The sequence below is a fragment of the Anomaloglossus baeobatrachus genome, chromosome 8 (assembly GCF_048569485.1).
Source record: "Anomaloglossus baeobatrachus isolate aAnoBae1 chromosome 8, aAnoBae1.hap1, whole genome shotgun sequence".
In the NCBI taxonomy this organism is placed as follows: domain Eukaryota; kingdom Metazoa; phylum Chordata; class Amphibia; order Anura; family Aromobatidae; genus Anomaloglossus; species Anomaloglossus baeobatrachus.
Genome location: NC_134360.1, coordinates 56,860,356 through 56,883,839, shown reverse-complemented (window position 1 = coordinate 56,883,839; position 23,484 = coordinate 56,860,356). Strand labels below are relative to the sequence as shown.

Sequence of the window (23,484 nt, the reverse complement as noted above, 5' to 3'; positions counted from 1 at the left end):
GGCAGTCTCTGACTGTGGTGGGCAGGCTCTCTCTGTTGTGGGCAGGCTCACATATAGGGCAGTCTCTGACTATAGTGAGCAGGCTTTCTCTGTGGTGGGCAGGCTCACATAGAGACATAGTCTAAGACTGGTGGGCAGTCTCCTGTGGTGGGCAGGCTCACATATAGGGTAGTCTCTGACTGTGGTGGGCATGCTCCCTCTGTGGTGGGCAGTTTCCCTCTGTGGTGGGCAGGCTCACATATAGGCAGTCTATGACTGTGGTGGGCAGGCTCTCTCTGTGGTGGGCAGTTTCCCTCTGTGGTGGGCAGGCTCACATATAGGCAGTCTATGACTGTGGTGGGCAGGCTCTCTCTGTGGTGGGCAGGCTCACATATAGGGCAGACTCTTCTTGCAGTGGGCAGGCTCACATATAGGGCAGTCTCTGGGCACTGCCTCCCTCCCCCGGTCCCCGGCAGTGTAGAGCTCGGCTCCAGCATCTCTCGGCTCCGAAGGATGATGTGCCCGTTGCTCCCGGCCCTGTGCCTGCTGCACGCCGGCCTCTCCCTGCTCCCCGGGGCCGGAGGCTACAGCTTCCCCCAGCAGCACACGTGAGTACTCGGCAGAGCCCCCGATATTCCCCGCTGATCCCCCTGATCCCGAGCACGGTGCCCTGCGAGCTGCGGAGCCCCCGGGCGCTCGGTGCCCCCTCCTCGGAGATCACAGCGGCGGATGCCGTCATGTTACATTTATCCATCGCGTATCCCCCATGCTGCACAGCCCCCTCCGCTCATGTGTTCTAATATAGCCGAGCCCCTGAATAGCAGCAACGGTGACCCCAAGACACCCGAGTCCCCGAGACGCCCGTCACCTCATACCCGAGTTGCTTTGACAACCCCCGGCACAGAACCTGACCCCACACTGTGTCTGCCAGCTCCGCTTCCATCACCTGTGACCAAGTGTCCCTACAGCTCCAACACCTGTGACCTGACAGCCCAGAGTACCATTCTCCAAACACCAGAAACCTAGAAGACCCTGTGACTGTGCCCCCTCCCGTACCCCTGTGACTGTGCCCCCTCCCATACCCCTGTGACTGTGCCCCTCCCGTACCCCTGTGACTGTGCCCCCTCCCGTACCCCCTGTGATAGTGCCCCCTCCCGTACCCCTGTGATAGTGCCCCCTCCCGTACCCCTGTGACTGTGCCCCCTCCCGTACCCCTGTGACTGTGCCCCCTCCCGTACCCCTGTGACAGTGCCCCCTCCCAGCCCCTGTGACAGTGCCCCTTACCGGCTCCTGTGACAGTGCCCCCTCCCGTACCCCTGTGGCTGTGCCCCCTCTCGTACCCCTGTGACAGTGCCCCCTCCCGTACCCCTGTGACTGTGCCCCCTCCCGTACCCCTGTGACTGTGCCCCCTCCCGTACCCCTGTGGCTGTGCCCCCTCCCGTACCCCTGTGGCTGTGCCCCCTCCCAGCCCCTATGACTGTGCCCCTTCCAAGCCCCTGTGACAGTGCCCCCCTCCCAGCCCTGTGACAGTGCCCCCTCCCAGCCCCTATGACTGTGCCCCTTCCAAGCCCCTGTGACAGTGCCCCCTCCCAGCCCCTGTGACTGTGCCCCTTCCAAGCCCCTGTGACTGTGCCCCTTCCAAGCCCCTGTGACAGTGCCCCCTCCCAGCCCCTATGACTGTGCCCCTTCCAAGCCCCTGTGACAGTGCCCCCTCCCAGCCCCTGTGACTGTGCCCCTTCCAAGCCCCTGTGACTGTGCCCCTTCCAAGCCCCTGTGACTGTGCCCCTTCCAAGCCCCTGTGACAGTGCCCCTTCCAAGCCCCTGTGACAGTGCCCCTTCCAAGCCCCTGTGACTGTGCCCCTTCCAAGCCCCTGTGACTGTGCCCCTTCCAAGCCCCTGTGACAGTGCCCCTTCCAAGCCCCTGTGACAGTGCCCCTTCCAAGCCCCTGTGACAGTGCCCCCTCCCAGCCCCTGTGACTGTGCCCCCTCCCAGCCCCTGTGACTGTGCCCCCTCCCAGCCCCTGTGACTGTGCCCCCTCCCAGCCCCTGTGACAGTGCCCCCTCCCAGCCCCTGTGACTGTGCCCCCTCCCAGCCCCTGTGACTGTGCCCCTTCCAAGCCCCTGTGACTGTGCCCCCTCCAAGCCCCTGTGACTGTGCCCCCTCTTAGCACCTGTGCCCCCTCCCAGCACATGTGACTGTGCCCCCTTTTAGCAACTGTACCCCTTTTCAGCACCTGTGACTGTGCCCCCATTTTAGCAGCTGTGCCCCCTCCAGCCCCTGTGACTGTGCCCCCTCTCAGCACCTGTGACTGTGGCCCCTCTCGACCCCTGTGACTCTGCCCCCTCTCGACCCCTGTGACTCTGCCCCCTCTCGACCCCTGTGACTGTGCCCCCTCTCGACCCCTGTGACTGTGGCCCCTCTCGACCCCTGTGACTCTGCCCCCTCTCGACCCCTGTGACTCTGCCCCCTCTCGACCCCTGTGACTCTGCCCCCTCTCGACCCCTGTGACTCTGCCCCCTCTCGACCCCTGTGACTCTGCCCCCTCTCGACCCCTGTGACTCTGCCCCCTCTCGACCCCTGTGACTGTGGCCCCTCTCGACCCCTGTGACTGTGGCCCCTCTCGACCCCTGTGACTCTGCCCCCTCTCGACCCCTGTGACTCTGCCCCCTCTCGACCCCTGTGACTCTGCCCCCTCTCGACCCCTGTGACTCTGCCCCCTCTCGACCCCTGTGACTCTGCCCCCTCTCGACCCCTGTGACTCTGCCCCCTCTCGACCCCTGTGACTCTGCCCCCTCTCGACCCCTGTGACTGTGGCCCCTCTTGACCCCTGTGACTATGCCCCCTCTCGACCCCTGTGACTGTGCCTCCCCCCCTTCACTAGTACTTGTGATATAAAAGGCACCCCCCTTCCAACCTGCACCCATACATGCATTGTGGGGTTATTATTGTATGGCCTTTGCCTTCCTCAGAATCAGTTGGGGGCTCTAACTTGTAAGGCAAGGCGCCCCCAACCCCCCCCCCCCCGCACCAGCTGATGTGTCTGTCTTCATCTGTGCAGAATGTGGAATTTTAAGTGACCAGTGTCAGATACATCGCACCTCCGCCTGTTACTTGTGTGTTGCTGCTTTCAAGATCCCAGTGGTCGTCTCCACATATATACATGTGTGTGTATATATATATATATATATATATATATATATATATATATAATTATACACACACTGTCTATTCGATGTATAGCGGATTGCGGCCGTCAGTCGGAGACCCGTGCTCTGCTGTTCTTGTTCTAGTGATGATGGAAATGTTGCTGCAGGTCTGGAAGATCTGGTTACTGAAATGGTTAATTATTATACATGTACGGTATTAATTTATCTAAGTAGTAAATGTCACCTGCAGTCCTATGTAACCCCACAGATAACATAGTGATATCTCTATGAGTACAGATAATATAGTATATAGCATGTGCAGTCCCATGTAACACCAAATCTAATAGTGATAACTAAGTCCACATAATGTAGCATGTATCATCTGCAGTCCTATGTAACACACAGATAACAGTTCAGTGATAACTCCCTGACCACACATAATGTAGTCCTATGTAACGCCATAGAACGCACAGATAATGTAGCTGTACTCGGACCCCCCGCCATACTGACGTGCTCAGCTCCGCTACAGTTGTAAGGTTGTGATTGTCATTGTTTGGATATTTAGTCTTATTTGCAGGGTCTGATAATTAGGGGTGCGGGGTTACGGCGTTAATCGGGGAGATGCAGCAGTAGTGAGGCTCCTCGTCTCGCTGCTTCGCAGTTTCCCAGTTACGTAACGCCTCGGGTCCTCATTTCCCCAGCTGCCATCTTTCCTTAGCTAATAAGGTGACAGGTGTTTCCAGAAGCAGATAAAACATTGTTCTTCTGGGACGCAGCAGCCAGATGCTCCAGGGGCCGGGGACCATCCTGTGCCGGACATTGCAGCCCTATGCATCAGGTGCTGCGGGGACGAGTGCAGCAATGGTGGCTAATTTCCAAAAAAACCCAGAACGCTACAAAGGGAAATATTAAAGTCAATTAAGATAATTATCGTCAGACGTCTCTGGAGGATAGAGACTGCTGCAAAATGTGATAATGGAAGAGAGAGGAAGAGCATGCAGGGGGTGGGGGAGAGGAAGAGTGAGTAGTGGGGGGGAGGGCAAGAGAATGAGGGAGAGAGGGCAAAAGAGTGCGGGAGATGGAGGGAGAGAGGGCAAAAGAGTGTTGGCAAAGGGGGGAGAGAGGGCAAAAGAGTGCGGGAGATGGAGGGAGAGAGGGCAAAAGAGTGCGGGAGATGGAGGGAGAGAGGGCAAAAGAGTGCGGGAGATGGAGGGAGAGAGGGCAAAAGAGTGCGGGAGATGGAGGGAGAGAGGGCAAAAGAGTGCGGGAGATGGAGGGAGAGAGGGCAAAAGAGTGCGGGAGATGGAGGGAGAGAGGGCAAAAGAGTGCGGGAGATGGAGGGAGAGAGGGCAAAAGAGTGCGGGAGATGGAGGGAGAGAGGGCAAAAGAGTGCAGGAGGTGGAGGGAGAGAGGGCAAAAGAGTGCGGGAGATGGAGGGAGAGAGGGCAAAAGAGTGCGGGAGATGGAGGGAGAGAGGGCAAAAGAGTGCGGAAGATGGAGGGAGAGAGGGCAAAAGAGTGCGGGAGGTGGAGGGAGAGAGGGCAAAAGAGTGCGGGAGATGGAGGGAGAGAGGGCAAAAGAGTGCAGGAGGTGGAGGGAGAGAGGGCAAAAGAGTGCGGGAGATGGAGGGAGAGAGGGCAAAAGAGTGCAGGAGGTGGAGGGAGAGAGGGCAAAAGAGTGCGGGAGATGGAGGGAGAGAGGGCAAAAGAGTGCAGGAGGTGGAGGGAGAGAGGGCAAAAGAGTGCGGGAGATGGAGGGAGAGAGGGCAAAAGAGTGCAGGAGGTGGAGGGAGAGAGGGCAAAAGAGTGCGGGAGATGGAGGGAGAGAGGGCAAAAGAGTGCGGGAGATGGAGGGAGAGAGGGCAAAAGAGTGCAGGAGGTGGAGGGAGAGAGGGCAAAAGAGTGCGGGAGATGGAGGGAGAGAGGGCAAAAGAGTGCGGGAGATGGAGGGAGAGAGGGCAAAAGAGTGCGGAAGATGGAGGGAGAGAGGGCAAAAGAGTGCGGGAGGTGGAGGGAGAGAGGGCAAAAGAGTGCGGGAGATGGAGGGAGAGAGGGCAAAAGAGTGCAGGAGGTGGAGGGAGAGAGGGCAAAAGAGTGCGGGAGATGGAGGGAGAGAGGGCAAAAGAGTGCAGGAGGTGGAGGGAGAGAGGGCAAAAGAGTGCGGGAGATGGAGGGAGAGAGGGCAAAAGAGTGCAGGAGGTGGAGGGAGAGAGGGCAAAAGAGTGCGGGAGATGGAGGGAGAGAGGGCAAAAGAGTGCGGAAGATGGAGGGAGAGAGGGCAAAAGAGTGCGGGAGGTGGAGGGAGAGAGGGCAAAAGAGTGCAGGAGGTGGAGGGAGAGAGGGCAAAAGAGTGCGGGAGATGGAGGGAGAGAGGGCAAAAGAGTGCAGGAGGTGGAGGGAGAGAGGGCAAAAGAGTGCGGGAGATGGAGGGAGAGAGGGCAAAAGAGTGCAGGAGGTGGAGGGAGAGAGGGCAAAAGAGTGCGGGAGATGGAGGGAGAGAGGGCAAAAGAGTGCAGGAGGTGGAGGGAGAGAGGGCAAAAGAGTGCGGGAGATGGAGGGAGAGAGGGCAAAAGAGTGCGGAAGATGGAGGGAGAGAGGGCAAAAGAGTGCGGGAGGTGGAGGGAGAGAGGGCAAAAGAGTGCAGGAGGTAGAGGGAGAGAGGGCAAAACAGTGCAGGAGGTGGAGGGAGAGAGGGCAAAACAGTGCGGGAGGTGGAGGGAGAGAGGGCAAAAGAGTGCAGGAGGTGGAGGGAGAGAGGGCAAAACAGTGCGGGAGGTGGAGGGAGAGAGGGCAAAAGAGTGCAGGAGGTGGAGGGAGAGAGGGCAAAAGAGTGCAGGAGATGGAGGGAGAGAGGGCAAAAGAGTGTTGGCAAAGGGGGGAGAGAGGGCAAAAGAGTGCGGGAGATGGAGGGAGAGAGGGCAAAAGAGTGCAGGAGGTGGAGGGAGAGAGGGCAAAAGAGTGCGGGAGATGGAGGGAGAGAGGGCAAAAGAGTGCGGAAGATGGAGGGAGAGAGGGCAAAAGAGTGCGGGAGATGGAGGGAGAGAGGGCAAAAGAATGCGGGAGATGGGGGGAGAGAAGGCAAAAGAGTGCAGGCAGAGGGGGGAGAGAAGGCAAAAGAGTGCAGGCAGAGGGGGGAGAGAAGGCAAAAGAGGGCGGGAGATGGAGGGAGAGAGGACAAAAGTGTGCAGGCAGAAGGGGGAGAGAGTGTAATAGAGTGCGGGCAGAGGGGGGGGGGAGAGGGCAGCAATATGTGGGGGACAGGGAGAGAAAGGGCAAATGTGCGAGGGGGTGGGAAGAAAGAGGGCAAGAGTGAGTGGGGGGGGGTAGGGAGAGGGCAAAAGAATGCAGGGAGACAGGGCAAGAGTGTGTGGAGTGGGTGGGGAGAGACAGGGTAAGAGTGCGTGGGGGGTGGGAAGAGGGGGTGAGGGCAAAAGAGTGGGAGCAGAGCGGGGGGGAGGACAAGAGTGCGTGAGGGGTGGGGAGATAGAGAGGGCAAGAGTACATGGGGGGGTGGAAGAGAGGGCAAGAGTGCATAGGGGATTTTTGAGAAAGGGCAAGAGTGCATGGGGGTGGGGAGAGAGAGGGCAAGAGTGCGTGGGGGGTGGGGAGAGAGAAGAAGTAGTGGAGGGTTCACAAGAGGTTGCAGGGCGAGAGACTGGTCAGGAACAGAGTGCATAGGGTGGGTGGAACAGTGTTTGGAGAGATCAGAGAAAAGAGGAATGGGTGTACACTATTTGAGCGTGGGCTATGCGCCCCCCCCTGGTGCAGTTGACGCTTCATTATTTCACTGACTATGGAGCTGGTTCAGTCTGCAGACAGTATTGTGGTCGCAGCGCACAAGGCCCAGGGAACTTCACACGCTGTGGTGCCATTATATTAATAAACTGTAGACAGTTTCATAAGGTTCTTGAGTGTCAAACCCCAAAACGCCCCCATACACCAGGTACACAAAACCGCAATGTATGGCAACAAGTGACTGGTGTAGGCCACACTGAAACCTAAAGCTGGGTCAAGGCGCCAATCACTGCGCCCCACAATTGGAGCTGGACCACACCTTGACTTCCAGTCGCCAGGCATGCGATCTGGGTTTCCTTCCATGCATTGATGACATAACTTGTATAGAGCCAATCACTAGACTCATGATGTACATGCAGGCATCACTGAAGACCATTGGTGGGTACAGGAATCCCTTTAAATCTTTTACTTTTCGGCATTGTGTGGCGGCTTTATTTCTTTCTGACATCCTTGGTTTGGTTTCTGATGATGATACAAATCCTGATGATTGGCTGCAGCCAATCAATCACTAGCCTCAGTAGTCTGATGCCCTAATGTGCAGGCATCACTGGAGTCTTGGATATCTCTTTTGACCCTTTCCTGTTTGGCATTGTTTGGCGGTTTTATTTCTGTATGGCGTATTTCCTGCTGTTGACATCATTGATCAGGTGCCCATTCATGATGTCATCTCATGCTGGACTGACCGCTATGATCACAGTAACCAGAGAGTAACGTGGCGGTAGGGACAGACCACTCACATTGCTGCACCCGCTGAGTGTGCACTGACCTTATGGCGGAGTCTCTGGACCCATTTGTCACTTATGGTTTGGGGGGGGGGAGCTGATCAGGGCTCTTGAGGAACCATTGATTACAGAAATAGCTCCATATGCTGAAACTGGTTTGCAGGGCAACAAAATGTTTAGAGAGGGCAGTAAGGGGCTTAAGGGAACCGTCCAATAAGTCTTCACAATTCTTTAACTTTCTAATAGACTTTAGGTCTCAAGCTCTGCTTGCTGTCAGTGAATGGAAAATTGTTTTGTTTACATCCAGAGGTTGAAAATCCATCCTGGATTTACAATGAATCGTTCAGCCAGGAGCCCAGGACAGGACATGTGCTGCCCATGTATTTATCTGACAATTGTGACAAACCCTCAGCTTTGTGAATTAGATTGGGCCAAGACCAGGGTTTCAGAGCTTCATGTATATGAGAATGTTTCTATTCATTGATTGTGAGCAAACATTTTAAATTGGACATGTTACAGGACTGCATGCACCTCCCTGTTCAATAGGGGAGATTGGGGCGCCTGTTCTTATGGTCGTGGGCGTCCAAGCGGTCAGACCTCCAATGTATCCTGCTTTCATAATTTTTTCTGTGATAGGCAGAACTTTATATTGTTTATGTGGTAACCCATTTAAATTATATTGTTTGTATTCCACTAGTGGAAGATTTTTTTAATTGTTTTTTATTAAAGGGACAGTACATTATTAAATATCTTAATTCCACAGATCATATATTCACCATTTCCCTGCATGCAGTGCAGAACTCTGACATTACTTTACATAGTATGAAGCCACGTGGTGTTGAATGTATAGTAATGTGCACCTCCGCATAATGGTCTTAGGGGTGGTGGTCAGTTACTTCCATCTAAATAGCAGGATGCTGGCGGATGTACACCCTCAGATGCCTCCACCTAATGACCCAGGTACTAAAAGATGCACATGCTTGGGCACCTCAACTTAATGAGCTGAGTTCTGGAGGACACACATGCTCAGTCACCTCCACCTAAGGAGCTAGGCGCTGGAGGATCCACATGCTCAGTCACCTCTACCTAAGGAACTGAGTGCTGGAGGACACACGCTCTCAGCCATCACCACCCATGGAGTTGAGTGCTGCAGGACGCACACTCTCAGCTATCTCCCCCCAAGGAACTGAGTGTTGGAGGACGCACATGCTCAGTCACCTCCACCTAAGGAGCTGAGTGCTGGAGGAGGACGCACACGCTCAGTTACCTCAACCTAACGAGATGAGTGCTGGAGGAGGACGCACACGCTCAGTTACCTCAACGTAACGAGAAGAGTGCTGGAGGAGGACGCACACGCTCAGTTACCTCAACCTAACGAGATGAGTGCTGGAGGAGGACGCACATGCTCAGTTACCTCAACCTAACGAGATGAGTGCTGGAGGAGGACGCACACTCTCAGTTACCTCAACCTAAGGAACTGAGTGAAGGAGGACACACACTCTACGCTATCACCACCCAAGGAGCTGAGTGCTGCAGGACGCACACTCTCAGTTACCTCCACTAAAGGAGTTGCGTGCTGGAGGACACACACGCTCAGTCACCTCCACCTAAGGAGCTGGATGCTGAAGGACGCACACATTCAGTCACCACTTAAGGAGCTGGGTGCTGGAGGATGCACATGCTCAGTCACTTCTACCTAAAGAACTGGGTGTTTGGGGACGCATTCAGCTAACCACCATCACTTAAAGAGCTAGGTTCTGGTGGAAGCACACACTGAGTCATATCCACCCATTGACCTGTGTGCTGGAGGACACGCACACGGTCACCTCAACCTAAAGAGTCAGCTGCTGTAGGATGCACACGCTCAATCACCTTCACCTAAAAAGCTGAGTGCTAAACGACACATGCTCAGTCACTTCCACCTAAAGAACCGGGTGTTGAAGGATGCATATGCTCAGCCACTTCCTCCTTAAGAACCGGGTGTTGAAAGACGCACATGCTCAGTCATCTTCACCTTAAAAGCTGGGTGTTGAAGGACACATGCTTAGTCACCTCAACCCAATAAACTGTAAGGTGCTGTAAGATGCTCTTGCTCAATCCCTTCCATCTAATGTACCGATTGCTGGAGGACACTCACACTCAGTCACCTCCACCTAATGAACTAGGTGTTCTGGATGTGCATGCTTAGTCACCTCCACCTAATGAACTGCTGCTGTAGGATCAACATTCTCAGCCACCTTAAGAGCTGGGTGCTGGCAAACGTGCACGCTCAGTCACTTCCAGCTAATGAACCAGGTGCTGTAGGATGCGCATGCTCAGTCACCTCCACTTAACACTAGAACTACTGAGGTAGCCATATTGACTACTTTGCACTATGTATTTCTATATAGGTGTCACGAGTCCAGTAGTTCTAGTGTTAAGGAGCTGGATGCTGGAGGATGCACACATTCAGTCACCTCCATCTAAAAAGCTAGGTGCTGAAGGACATACACGCTCAGTCACTTCCATCGAAAGAACCTGATGTTAGAGGACAAACGCACTTAGCCACCTCCACCTAATGAGCTGGGTTCTGGCGGACGCACACACTCAGTCACATCCACCTAATGAACTGGGTGCTGGAAGATGCGCCCACTCAGTCACCTCCATCTAAAGAGCTGAGTGCGGTCAGATGTACACTTTCAGGCACCTCCAACTAAAAAGAGCTGGGTGGTGAAAGACACACACACTCAGTCACCTCCACATAACGAACCAGGTGTTGTAGGATGTGCACGGTCAGTCATCTGCACCTAATGAACTGGATGCTGGAGGACATGCATGCTCAGTCACCTCCACCTAAAGAACCAGGTGCTGGAGGATGCACACGCTCAGTCACCTCCACCTAAAGAACCAGATGCTGGAGGATGCACACGCTCAGTCACCTCAACCTAAAAAGCTGGGTGCTGTAGGATGCGCATGCTCAGTCACCTCCCCTTAAAGAACTACGTGCTTGACGATGCACACAGTCACTTCCACCTAAAGAGCTGGATGCTGGAGAACATAAATACTCTCTCACCTCCAGCTAAGGAGGTAGGTGCTGGAAAACGAAGGCTCAGTCAACTCCATCTAAGGAACCAGTCCCAAGATGCACATGCTCCATCACTTCCACTTAAAGAGCCGACTACTGGTAGATGCGCATGCGCAGTCACTCTGATCAGTGCAGGGCAGTCAATACAAATGGCTTTCTGCCTGTTTGGCGGGAGAGGATCAGTGCCCTTGAAGTACATTGCTGTGTAGCTAAGAAGACCTCTTTATAGAGAAAGTAAGAGACTATTATGTCAGCTGCCAGAGGGGAAAGGAGACTAATTCTGATCAGCAACATATGAAGTGGAGGAAAGCTTGACACGCCCAATGGAATAGGTCACCACACATCCATGGAGTGCAACGATATGAAGTCCGCCAGGTGGACTATAACTTGAATAGAAGGAAAAGATATCGGCACATCCAACGTAAAATAATTTCTTTCTTATTTTCACATGGTATTAAAGTCAATCCATATTCAGAAGACCCTGACACGTTTCTGACGCCAAAGAGCGTCCTTAATCATAGGCCTATGATTAAGGACGCTCTTTTGCGTTGGAAACGCGTCAGGGTCTTCTAAATATGGATGGACTTTTTTAATACCATGTGAAAATAAAGAAATAAATTATTTTACGTTGGATGTGCCGATATCTTTTCCTTCTAATTCTGATCAGAGCTCCTCCCAGCAGCACCAATGGGTGCACCTGGAAGCAAAAAGTGACAGAAAATGTCTTCTTTCCAGGTTTTTCAGCGCTTGGAAGTTCTCCCGGCCACCAGTGGTCATGGGGATACAAACGAAGAATTTATTCCATAAGTCTTAAAGCAACATGTGACGTTTCGGCCAGGTGGCCTTCATCAGACAACTTGTTATTAAGACTGTCAGGGTATTGGTAAAGGCAGTGGTATCCACCACTATGCTGCATACTGTCAGGGTAGTAGTAAAGGCAGTGGTATCCACCACTATGCTGCATACTGTCAGGGTAGTAGTAAAGGCAGTGGTATCCACCACTATGCTGCATACTGTCAGGGTAGTGGTAAAGGCAGTGGTATCCACCACTATGCTGCATACTGTCAGGGTAGTGGTAAAGGCAGTGGTATCCACCACTATGCTGCATACTGTCAGGGTAGTAGTAAAGGCAGTGGTATCCACCACTATGCTGCATACTGTCAGGGTAGTGGTAAAGGCAGTGGTATCCACCACTATGCTGCATACTGTCAGGGTAGTGGTAAAGGCAGTGGTATCCACCACTATGCTGCATACTGTCAGGGTAGTGGTAAAGGCAGTGGTATCCACCACTATGCTGCATACTGTCAGGGTAGTTGTAAAGGCAGTGGTATCCACCACTATGCTGCATACTGTCAGGGTAGTGGTAAAGGCAGTGGTATCCACCACTATGCTGCATACTGTCAGGGTAGTTGTAAAGGCAGTGGTATCCACCACTATGCTGCATACCGTCAGGGTAGTGGTAAAGGCAGTGGTATCCACCACTATGCTGCATACCGTCAGGGTAGTGGTAAAGGCAGTGGTATCCACCACTATGCTGCATACTGTCAGGGTAATGGTAAAGGCAGTGGTATCCACCACTATGCTGCATACTGTCAGGGTAGTGGTAAAGGCAGTGGTATCCACCACTATGCTGCATACTGTCAGGGTAGTGGTAAAGGCAGTGGTATCCACCACTATGCTGCATACTGTCAGGGTAGTGGTAAAGGCAGTGGTATCCACCACTATGCTGCATACTGTCAGGGTAGTTGTAAAGGCAGTGGTATCCACCACTATGCTGCATACCGTCAGGGTAGTGGTAAAGGCAGTGGTATCCACCACTATGCTGCATACCGTCAGGGTAGTGGTAAAGGCAGTGGTATCCACCACTATGCTGCATACTGTCAGGGTAATGGTAAAGGCAGTGGTATCCACCACTATGCTGCATACTGTCAGGGTAGTGGTAAAGGCAGTGGTATCCACCACTATGCTGCATACTGTCAGGGTAGTGGTAAAGGCAGTGGTATCCACCACTATGCTGCATACTGTCAGGGTAGTTGTAAAGGCAGTGGTATCCACCACTATGCTGCATCATGCCTTTACCACTACCCTGACAGTCTTAATAACAAGTTGTCTGATGAAGGCCACCTGGCCGAAACGTCACATGTTGCTTTAAGACTTATGGAATAAATTCTTCGTTTGTATCACCATTTGAGAGTGCCTTGTTTCTAATTCTCTATGGACATATGGTGTGGAAACCTACAAGTGCACCTCCACATCTCCTACACTGGCTGTGCCTGATCCTGCTATTAGTACCAGTGGTCATGGGGACATGGACCTTGTGTGTCCACCCTGATCTCGTCCTCACATATAATGATGGCGTCACTCTTTCTTGTCATCGTCTGATCTGTCTGAAAATTTGGCGAGGACGGTATTGTAGAAGGAACCATGAGAGGTGGTCTACAGGAGCAGAGGTGCAGCAATGTGGCCCCTCGTTGTGCGTGGCTTCCGCGGGGGCTCGCACACATTATACATGGGACCAGGGTGGGATTTGTGGCTCAGCGACTGCAGCGGTTCCAGGGCTCATTCTCATGCAGGTCTTGTGTCTTGCCCACTCATCTTTGGCTCCGGGGTCCGGGGGACTCAGTCTTAGATATATGTTTTGAGCTGGCAATTTGAGTCTTAATTCGGGGAGGACGGCGGCGATTCTGCAATCCAGAGATGATATGTGTCCTTCTTCTGCTCTCCTGTAATAAAGCCCTTCACAAATAGGCGGCTTTCTCTGCGCATTGTTCCCCCGGCAAATTGTTTCTCTCTCTTGTGCCCGGGCTGAAGGTTTAATGACATTACCGGGGCAGCGTCGCGGTGACATTAATGGGGGACGGGAAGGAGAAATGTTTTTATGGATTGCAGATGCATTTGGCGATTGTGTGTGTGACTTACGCTGACAGGCGCCACATTTTGCCATCACCCTTAATAATAGGGGAGACTAGTCCTTCCCCCATCACCTGAGCTCGGGAAAAGGTGGGGGTGCAGGGGCGCAATCTCCGCCACAGCCAAAAGCTATAACCTTCTGTTCTGCATCCTAGTAATTTTCTCGACTGCGGTAGATATCCCGACCCCGCGAGATAAGAGGAGGCTGGAGCCATATTGGTGCCAATTAAAAATTGCCCTGTAAGTAGCGGCCTGAAACATTCCCGAGATAACAAAGCGCCATTGTACCGCGAAAATAGGAAACGGCCTCCATTATTATACACCGCCACTAATGCTCTTGTTTTTCCTTCCATCCTGTGGTTAACCTGTTCAGTGCTCGAGGCCATTACCAGGTTTTATCGGAATAAAGCCGTAAACTTGCAGTCCTATGTAACACCACAGATAACACATAGTGATAACTTTCTATGTACAGATAATGTAGTAGATGTCACCTGCAGTCCTATGTAACGCCACAGATAACACATAGTGATAACTTTCTATGTACAGATAATGTAGTAGATGTCACCTGCAGTCCTATGTAACGCCGCAGATAACACATAGTGATAACTCTTTGTGTACAGATATTGTAGTAGATGTCACCTGCAGTCCTATGTAACACCACAAATACAACAGTGATACCGCTCTGAGTACAGATAATGTAGTAGATGTCACCTGCAGTCCTATGTAACGCCACAGATAACACATAGTGATAACTCTTTGTGTACAGATATTGTAGTAGATGTCACCTGCAGTCCTATGTAACACCACAGGTAACACACTTATACCTCTCTGAGTACAGATAATGTAGTAGATGTCACATGCAGTCCTATGTAACACAACAAATAACACATAGTGATTACTCTCTGTGTACAGATATTGTAGTAGATGTCACCTGCAGTCCTATGTAACACCACAGATAACACAGTGATACCTCTCTGTGTACAGATATTGTAGTAGATGTCACCTGCAGTCCTATGTAACACCACAGATAACACAGTGATACCTCTCTGTGTACAGATATTGTAGTAGATGTCACCTGCAGTCCTATGTAACGCCACAGATAACACATAGTGATAACTCTTTGTGTACAGATATTGTAGTAGATGTCACCTGCAGTCCTATGTAACACCACAGATAACACAGTGATACCTCTCTGTGTACAGATAATGTAGTAGATGTCACCTGCAGTCCTATGTAACACCACAGATAACACATAGTGATAACTCTTTGTGTACAGATATTGTAGTAGATGTCACCTGCAGTCCTATGTAACACCACAGGTAACACACTTATACCTCTCTGAGTACAGATAATGTAGTAGATGTCACATGCAGTCCTATGTAACACAACAAATAACACATAGTGATTACTCTCTGTGTACAGATATTGTAGTAGATGTCACCTGCAGTCCTATGTAACACCACAGATAACACAGTGATACCTCTCTGTGTACAGATATTGTAGTAGATGTCACCTGCAGTCCTATGTAACGCCACAGATAACACATAGTGATAACTCTTTGTGTACAGATATTGTAGTAGATGTCACCTGCAGTCCTATGTAACACCACAGATAACACAGTGATACCTCTCTGTGTACAGATATTGTAGTTGATGTCACCTGCAGTCCTATGTAACACTACAGATAACAGTGATAACTCTCTGAGTACAGATATAATAATAATATAATAATATTTATATAGCCCTATTAATTCCACAGCGCTTTACATACATTGGCAACACTATCCCCATCGGGGCTCACAATCTAAATTCCCTATCTATATGTCTTTGGAGTGTGGGAGGAAACCAGAGAACCCGTAGGAAACCCACGGAAACATGGGGAGAACATACAAACTCCTTGCAGATGTTGTCCTTGGTGGGATTTGAACCCAGGACCCCAGCGCTGCAAGACTGCTGTGCTAACCACTGAGCCACCGTGCCGCCCTAGATAATGTAGATGTCACCTGCAGTCCTATGTAATACCACAGATAACATCGTGATACCTCTCTGTGTACAGATATTGTAGTAGATGACACCTGCAGTCCTATGTAACACTACAGATAACACTGATAACTCTCTGAGTACAGATAATGTAGATGTCACCTGCAGTCCTTTGTAACACCACAAATAACAGTGATACCTCTCTGAGTACAGATATTGTAGTAGATGTCACCTGCAGTCCTATGTAACACAACAGATAACACAGTGATACCTCTGAGTACAGATATTGTAGTAGATGTCACCTGCAGTCCTCTGTAACACAACAAATAACAGTGATACCTCTGAGTACAGATAATGTAGTAGATGTCACCTGCAGTCCTATGTAACACCACAAATAACAGTGATACCTCTCTGAGTACAGATAATGTAGTAGATGTTACCTGCAGTCCTATGTAACACAACAGATAACACAGTGATACCTCTCTGAGTACAGATAATGCAGTAGATGTCACCTGCAGTCCTATGTAACACCACAGATAACAGTGATACCTCTCTGAGGACAGATAATGTGGTAGATGTCACCTGCAGTCCTATGTAACACCACAGATAACAGTGATACCTCTCTGAGGACAGATAATGTGGTAGATGTCACCTGCAGTCCTATGTAACACCACAGATAACAGTGATACCTCTCTGAGGACAGATAATGTGGTAGATGTCACCTGCAGTCCTATGTAATACCACATGTGACACATTTACTGATTGTGCACCAGCAGTATATATTTACGCTATTTGTCAAGTTTATTTTTCTGGTTTTTTTTTTTCATGTCAATTTCTTAGGAACCTGGATCGCAACTGACCCCCAACATGTGTTTTTCCATACACTTTTCCAGTTTCTCGTTGGTTTCGGCAGGTTATTGTGAGAGCGTTTTATTACTTTAGCCCCCGCTCCTGTACTGTGGACACTGGGCACTGCGGCCCAGAGAGGTACAGCAGGAGGCTGGCGCAGGATTCGGGCGCCATACGCTTTAGTGGCCTATTAAACGGGAAGCAGCTCCAGTTTATGGCTTGGATGCAGGAGCGCAGGTGGGGAGGGCGCAGGTGGGGAGGGCGCAGGTGGGGAGGGAGCAGGTGGGGAGGGCGCGCGGTGCAATTTCATTCCTCTTTTATCTTCTTACTCTTCTGAATTATAATGTCCTGTGTCGCTGAAAAATGCGCAGCAGATTCTAAAAGCGCAGCGTCAATCTGGTAGTACAAATATGTATATGGACGCCATCTGATATTCATTGCAACACATATCCAAAGAGATTTATCAAGATGTTAGGGTGGAGGGGCATTGTGTATGAGCGGTGGTCCGCAGAATAGTATCATATACAGTGGGACTACCATCTTTAGGGATTGTATGACATGGTTCGGAGGGTGGCGCAGTGTACAGTAGGGCTCCTATCAGTAGTGATCATGGGAGTGGAAGGTCCATCATGTGGGGTACACAAGTGGTAAAGGGTGGAGAGGCAATGTGCACGAGGTGTAGACGGGCACTGTACACAAGTGGTAGAGGGCGGAGAGGCAATGTGCACGAGGTGTAGAGGGGCACTGTACACAAGTGGTAGAGGGCGGAGGGGCAATGTGCACGAGGTGTAGAGGGGCACTGTACACAAGTGGTAGAGGGCGGAGAGGCAATGTGCACGAGGTGTAGACGGGCACTGTACACAAGTGGTAGAGGGCGGAGAGGCAATGTGCACGAGGTGTAGAGGGGCACTGTACACAAGTGGTAGAGGGCGGAGAGGCAATGTGCACGAGGTGTAGAGGGGCACTGTACACAAGTGGTAAAGGGCGGAGGGGCAATGTGCACGAGGTGTAGAGGGGCACTGTACACAAGTGGTAGAGGGCGGAGAGGCAATGTGCACGAGGTGTAGAGGGGCACTGTACACAAGTGGTAGAGGGCGGAGAGGCAATGTGCACGAGGTGTAGAGGGGCACTGTACACAAGTGGTAAAGGGCGGAGGGGCAATGTGCACGAGGTGTAGAGGGGCACTGTACACAAGTGGTAGAGGGCGGAGAGGCAATGTGCACGAGGTGTAGACGGGCACTGTACACAAGTGGTAGAGGGCGGAGAGGCAATGTGCACGAGGTGTAGAGGGGCACTGTACACAAGTGGTAGAGGGCGGAGAGGCAATGTGCACGAGGTGTAGAGGGGCACTGTACACAAGTGGTAAAGGGCGGAGGGGCAATGTGCACGAGGTGTAGAGGGGCACTGTACACAAGTGGTAAAGGGCGGAGGGGCAATGTGCACGAGGTGTAGAGGGGCACTGTACACAAGTGGTAAAGGGCGGAGGGGCAATGTGCACGAGGTGTAGAGGGGCACTGTACACAAGTGGTAAAGGGCGGAGGGGCAATGTGCACGAGGTGTAGACGGGCACTGTACACAAGTGGTAAAGGGCGGAGAGGCAATGTATGTGAGGGGCGTTCTATAAAAGTGATTTATGGGAGGCTTGATCTACAGTGAGACAACTATCAGCAGGGATTGTGTGAGGCGGTCTGGAGTGTGCAGCAGTGTACAGCAAGGCCCCTATCTGTATGGATCGGGATGGGTGGTCTTACAGGTGGCATTGGCTGCTTCGGTGGGTCACCCGCTTGGGGCTGGTAGCCCGGTTTCTATTTTCAGCACACTGAGTGTCTGTAGGACGAGGTGACAGCCCCTTGGCTTGGTGCTGGCATTATGATGTGGAGGTCAGTGCCACTGTGCCAGACTTTAATGAAGATTTTCCTAAAGCCGCGCTCGTTGTCCTGATGACGTGTTGATACGTTATCTCTCTAGGCGCCCGGTAGATGAGCAGCGTCAGGCTGGAAGGTGGCAGCCATTGATCCCTGTTAATGGAGTGCGGCTCGGCTCCCTCTTAGCATTCCTGCCACCTGTGCTGCGCACGACAGAGAAAAACAAGACACGGGCAGAATGCAGAGAGTGACTGTCTACTCGGCTCCTTACGTGGCTGCTCCCTCATCTCTCCTGACCTTCTCTGCACATTGTAGGTCCTGAGCCGTTCACAAGACTCTCACAATCAGACAGGAATATTTATCAGATGGAGCCACCCTCAAAAAATTGCTACCAATGTAAACAGATCTCTAAAAGGGCCTTTTACAAACTTTCGCACGATCTTGTTATGCTGTAAACTGTAGGTCGGGGGCAACAATGGCACAACTCGCCACCCCCACTCCTGATAATTGCATACGGAAATTTTAGTACACAACCATCAATCAACTTTCTATTTCGTTGATCGCTGCTTCTTGTAGGATGTAGGGTCGGTTACAAGGACAGGCTAAAGAGAGGAGACAGGAACTTCTTTAGTCCCCTACAAATACCAGGACCAAGATGATTTTCATTTTGAGGAGCAGTAAGTGGGTCCTCCAAGGCCTTCTACTTCTGGTGGTTCGAAAATACCTTTTGGGTTGTTCTCCTTTCCAAAAGGGCTCCATAAAGTAAATGCCCCCTATTTTCCCGTGCACGGCAGCAAATCAGACTCTCTACAGGCAATGAACCAGGCGGGAGCAGATCCTGAGAGCTAACAGGAAACCTGTAGACTTGAAAAGACATGATTTACTGTATTTAAAGGGAACCAATCACCAGGATTTTCCCATATAACCTAAAGCCAGTGCTATACTGATACTATCAGGCTGATTCTATACATACCTTTAGGGGTTAGCTCAGATGTTTAGGTTTTGAAATCCAAGAAAGTAAAGTTTATAAAATCGGCAGCTGCTTGAGTGACAGCAGCTGAGGATCAGATAATATCTGAGGGGTATTCAGAGTTATCCCCTCCTCCTGTTAGAATTAGCATAAGTATTATACAATAGATGTAACGTTTCACTTCCAGGACCTGTGGTGAGGTCATACCCATGTGACCAGAAGGGGCGGGGCCTCAGCCAATAGGAAAATGTTGCTTCATGGTATCAGCTTTGTTGGCTGAGGCCCCACCCCTTCTGGTCACATGGGTATGACCTCACCACAGGTCCTGGAAGTGAAACATTACATCTATTGTATATTACTTATGCTAATTCTAACAGGGGGAGGGGATAACTATGAATACACCCCCCAGGTATTATCTGCTCCTCAGCTGCTGTCACTCAAGAAGCTGCCAATTTTATAAAATTTACTTTATTGGATTTCAAAACAAACATCCAAGCTGACCACTACAGGTATGTATAGACTCAGCCTGATACTGCCAGTATAGCCCTGGCTTTAGGTTATATAGGAAAATCCTGGTGATTGGTGCGCTTTAACTTTTTCTTCCCATATTCTGTATGCTTTTGTAAACATGACATCTTGCACAGTTGGGTGAGCTCTGTGCAGAATCTGGAGCATAGACGTGAGCGGTAAGGTTGTGCAAAATGCAAGCGATGGAGCAGAATCGTTGTATGGAGACATTGGGTTTCACACCACATATGATATGGATGTAAAATTCATTTACCTATTCAGACCCGCTACAGCCCCAAGAACAGTGTTGCCTGGCGGAGAAGCGGCTGTATGGGTGGTAAAAGGTAAGGAAACTGAGTTTACGCATTATCAGGATCTCGTGTGACTTAAGGGGGCTTTACAGGCAGCGACATTGCTAGCGATATCGCTGGTGAAAACACCCGGCCCCCGGTCATATCGCTGCCCGTGGCGCACAAAATCGTTAGGAGCTGTCACACGGACTTACCTGCCTAGCGACGTCGCTGTTACCGGTGAACCGCCCCCTTTCTAAAGGGGCAGTTCGTGCAGCGTCACAGCGGCGTCACTAAGCGACCGCCCAATAGAAGCGGAGGGGCGAAGATGAGCGTCCGGAACATCCTGCCCACCTCCTTCCTTCCGCATTGCCGGCGGCCGCTGGTAAGCTGTAGTTCGTCGTTCCTGAGGTGTCACATGTAGCGATGTGTGCTGCCTCGGGAATGACGAACAACCTCTGTCCTGCAACAATCAACGATTTTTTGAAAATGAACGACGTGTCAACGATAAGGTGAGTATTTTTGATCGTTAACGGCCGTTCGTTGGTGTCACACGCAACGACGTCGCTAATGATGCCGGATGTGCGTCACGGAATCTGTGACCCCGGCGATATATCGTTAGATACGTCGTTGCGTGTAACGGGGCCTTTAGGCTATGTGCACACCTTGCAGACATTCTGCAACCAAATCTGCATGCTCTGGCAGGAAAAAAGCTGCAGCAAAAAGCGTGCATTTTTATAGCGATTTGCCGTGTTTTTTATGATTTTATATGCATTTTTTTCATTGAGTTCAATGGTGAAAATGTAGCTGAAAACATAAAAAGAATTGACATACTGCTGATTTTTTTCTGCAACCAAATTTTCAAAAAATCCAGGTTGTGTGTACAAAACTTGTGAAAATGTGCAAGCAAAAACGCAAGGTGTGCACACAGCCCAATTGTACAAATGCATGGGTCTCTGGACCTGAATACACATCTCAGCGCTGCGGCCTATAAGAGAGATCAATACTTTTCTTATCCCCCCTAAAGCCCCCAATCTAACAAATCTCCCTTTAGTTCCCTCTCCAATCACAGACCATGCGTTCGGAGAATTAACCGCCGCTGATAATCCTTCGTCTCGGACTCTTGTGCCTTTTGTGCCCGCTTTCTTGTCTGCTATCTCCTGGATCTTAAAGAGGACCTCATTTCATAACAAGGTCCTTGATTTCCTTTTCAGCTCAGAAGTAGGTTAATTTCGGAACACCGCGTCTCGGCTTTATCTCAGCCTCTGCAGAACTTTCTTCGCACTCTTCTCGTCCTCTCTCTCCCCCGCCTCGTCTGCTTTTCCCTCTTGACAATTGGCGCTGCGGACAGATGAAAGCTGCGTTCATTCTGCTGTCCTGGTCCATAAACCGCTAATCAGGTTCACGAGATCACTATCGCGTGCTGCGAACGCCGCGCTCCCCCCCTCGTCCTGCCCTCCCCCCTCAGTGATATGAGCTGAGGGTCATACGTGGGTTAATGGAAACCTGGCTTAAGCCAAGAGCAGACTGGCAGCCTCTATACCCCGAGGACTGTTCACGGAACGTGGGCACAGAATATAAACCTTTTGTACAATGCCTGACTGGCACCTGTATAGGATAATACAGGCGGCCGCTGGCGCAGTATATAAAGTGCTGTATACGTCTGGAATAATGAATCACTTAATACAAGAGCGGACAACCGAAACATACAATGGACTGACAGCAGGGACCATCTCATCCCGCTACATAAAAAATGTAGCTACTATAATCACGCTCCTAAGTACAAGAATATAACTTCTATAATACTGCCCCTATGTACAAGAATATAACCACTATAATACTGCCCCTATGTACAACAATATAACTACTATAATACTGCCTCCTATGTAGAAGAATATAGCTACTATAATACTGCCCTCTAAGTACAAGAATATACCTACTATAATACTGCCCCCTATGTAGAAGAATATAACTACTATAATACTGCCCACTATGTAGAAGAATATAACTACTATAATACTGCCCACTATGTAGAAGAATATAACTACTATAATACTGCCCACTATGTAGAAGAATATAACTACTATAATACTGCCCACTATGTAGAAGAATATAACTACTATAATACTGCCTCCTATGTAGAAGAATATAACTACTATAATACTGCCCCCTATGTAGAAGAATATAACTACTATAATACTGCCCACTATGTAGAAGAATATAACTACTATAATACTGCCCACTATGTAGAAGAATATAACAACTATAATTCTGCCCACTATGTAGACAAATATAACTACTATAATACTGCCCACTATGTAGAAGAATATAACTACTATAATACTGCTCCTATGTACAAGAATATAACTACTATAATACTGCCCCCTATGTAGAAGAATATAACTACTATAATACTGCCCCCTATGTAGAAGAATATAACTACTATAATACTGCTCCTATGTACAAGAATATAACTACTATAATACTGCCCACTATGTAGAAGAATATAACTACTATAATACTGCCTCCTATGTAGAAGAATATAACTACTATAATACTGCCCCCTATGTAGAAGAATATAACTACTATAATACTGCCCACTATGTAGAAGAATATAACTACTATAATACTGCCCACTATGTAGAAGAATATAACTACTATAATACTGCCTCCTATGTAGAAGAATATAACTACTATAATACTGCCCCCTATGTAGAAGAATATAACTACTATAATACTGCCCACTATGTAGAAGAATATAACTACTATAATACTGCTCCTATGTACAAGAATATAACTACTATAATACTGCTCCTATGTACAAAAATATAGCCACTATAATACTGCTCTTATGTGCAAGAATAGAACTGTTATAATATTGCCCAGAGTGTATTGAGATATATATTTATTTGTTATTGTTTTGTTGACGCACAATTCAAATTACAACCTGTTCTCACATTCCCTGATAGCTCAGTATTTTATTAGGTTGATTCCCAAGCAAAAAAGGTCACAGGTTCAAATCGAGGAGCAGCCATGAAGATTTCCCAAAAAAAGAGAAGCAGCAGCATCCAGCTCATCGATAGCGGTATCGCTACCAAGAAAATTGCCAAACTGCATCATGTGAGGCCATGACAGTTGGAAGAATGCCAAATGAAGTCCGTCCATCCATTCAAAAGCCAAGAGGTGACGTCCAGGCCAAATATCGGAGTCAACAACTCAGCTCATCACAAGGTCTATCAGTTCTGGTGACACCCGGCAGTGGAGGCGGCTCGTATACTTCATCATAGTGAGATTACAGATGTCCATACAGGCATCGTGTGACACAAGTCTGGAATGGTGGTCCGAAATAAGTGAAGAAGCAGCCCTCAACTTCAATATCATCATGAGAAGTGTCGGCTCGAGTTTGCA

The 23,484-nt window shown here is 50.0% G+C and overlaps 1 protein-coding gene across 2 annotated transcripts in view; it reads left to right on the top strand.

Moving 5' to 3' along the window:
- Positions 1-362: 362 nt before the first annotated feature.
- The window catches only part of CACNA2D2 (calcium voltage-gated channel auxiliary subunit alpha2delta 2), a 196,764-nt gene continuing 173,642 nt past the window's right edge, over positions 363-23,484 (top strand). For both annotated transcript variants that reach the window (XM_075321644.1, XM_075321643.1), the window contains exon 1: positions 363-587. In XM_075321644.1, the coding sequence (XP_075177759.1) occupies positions 493-587 (95 nt within the window). In that variant the 5' untranslated portion in view covers positions 363-492. The remainder of the gene's footprint in view (positions 588-23,484) is intronic.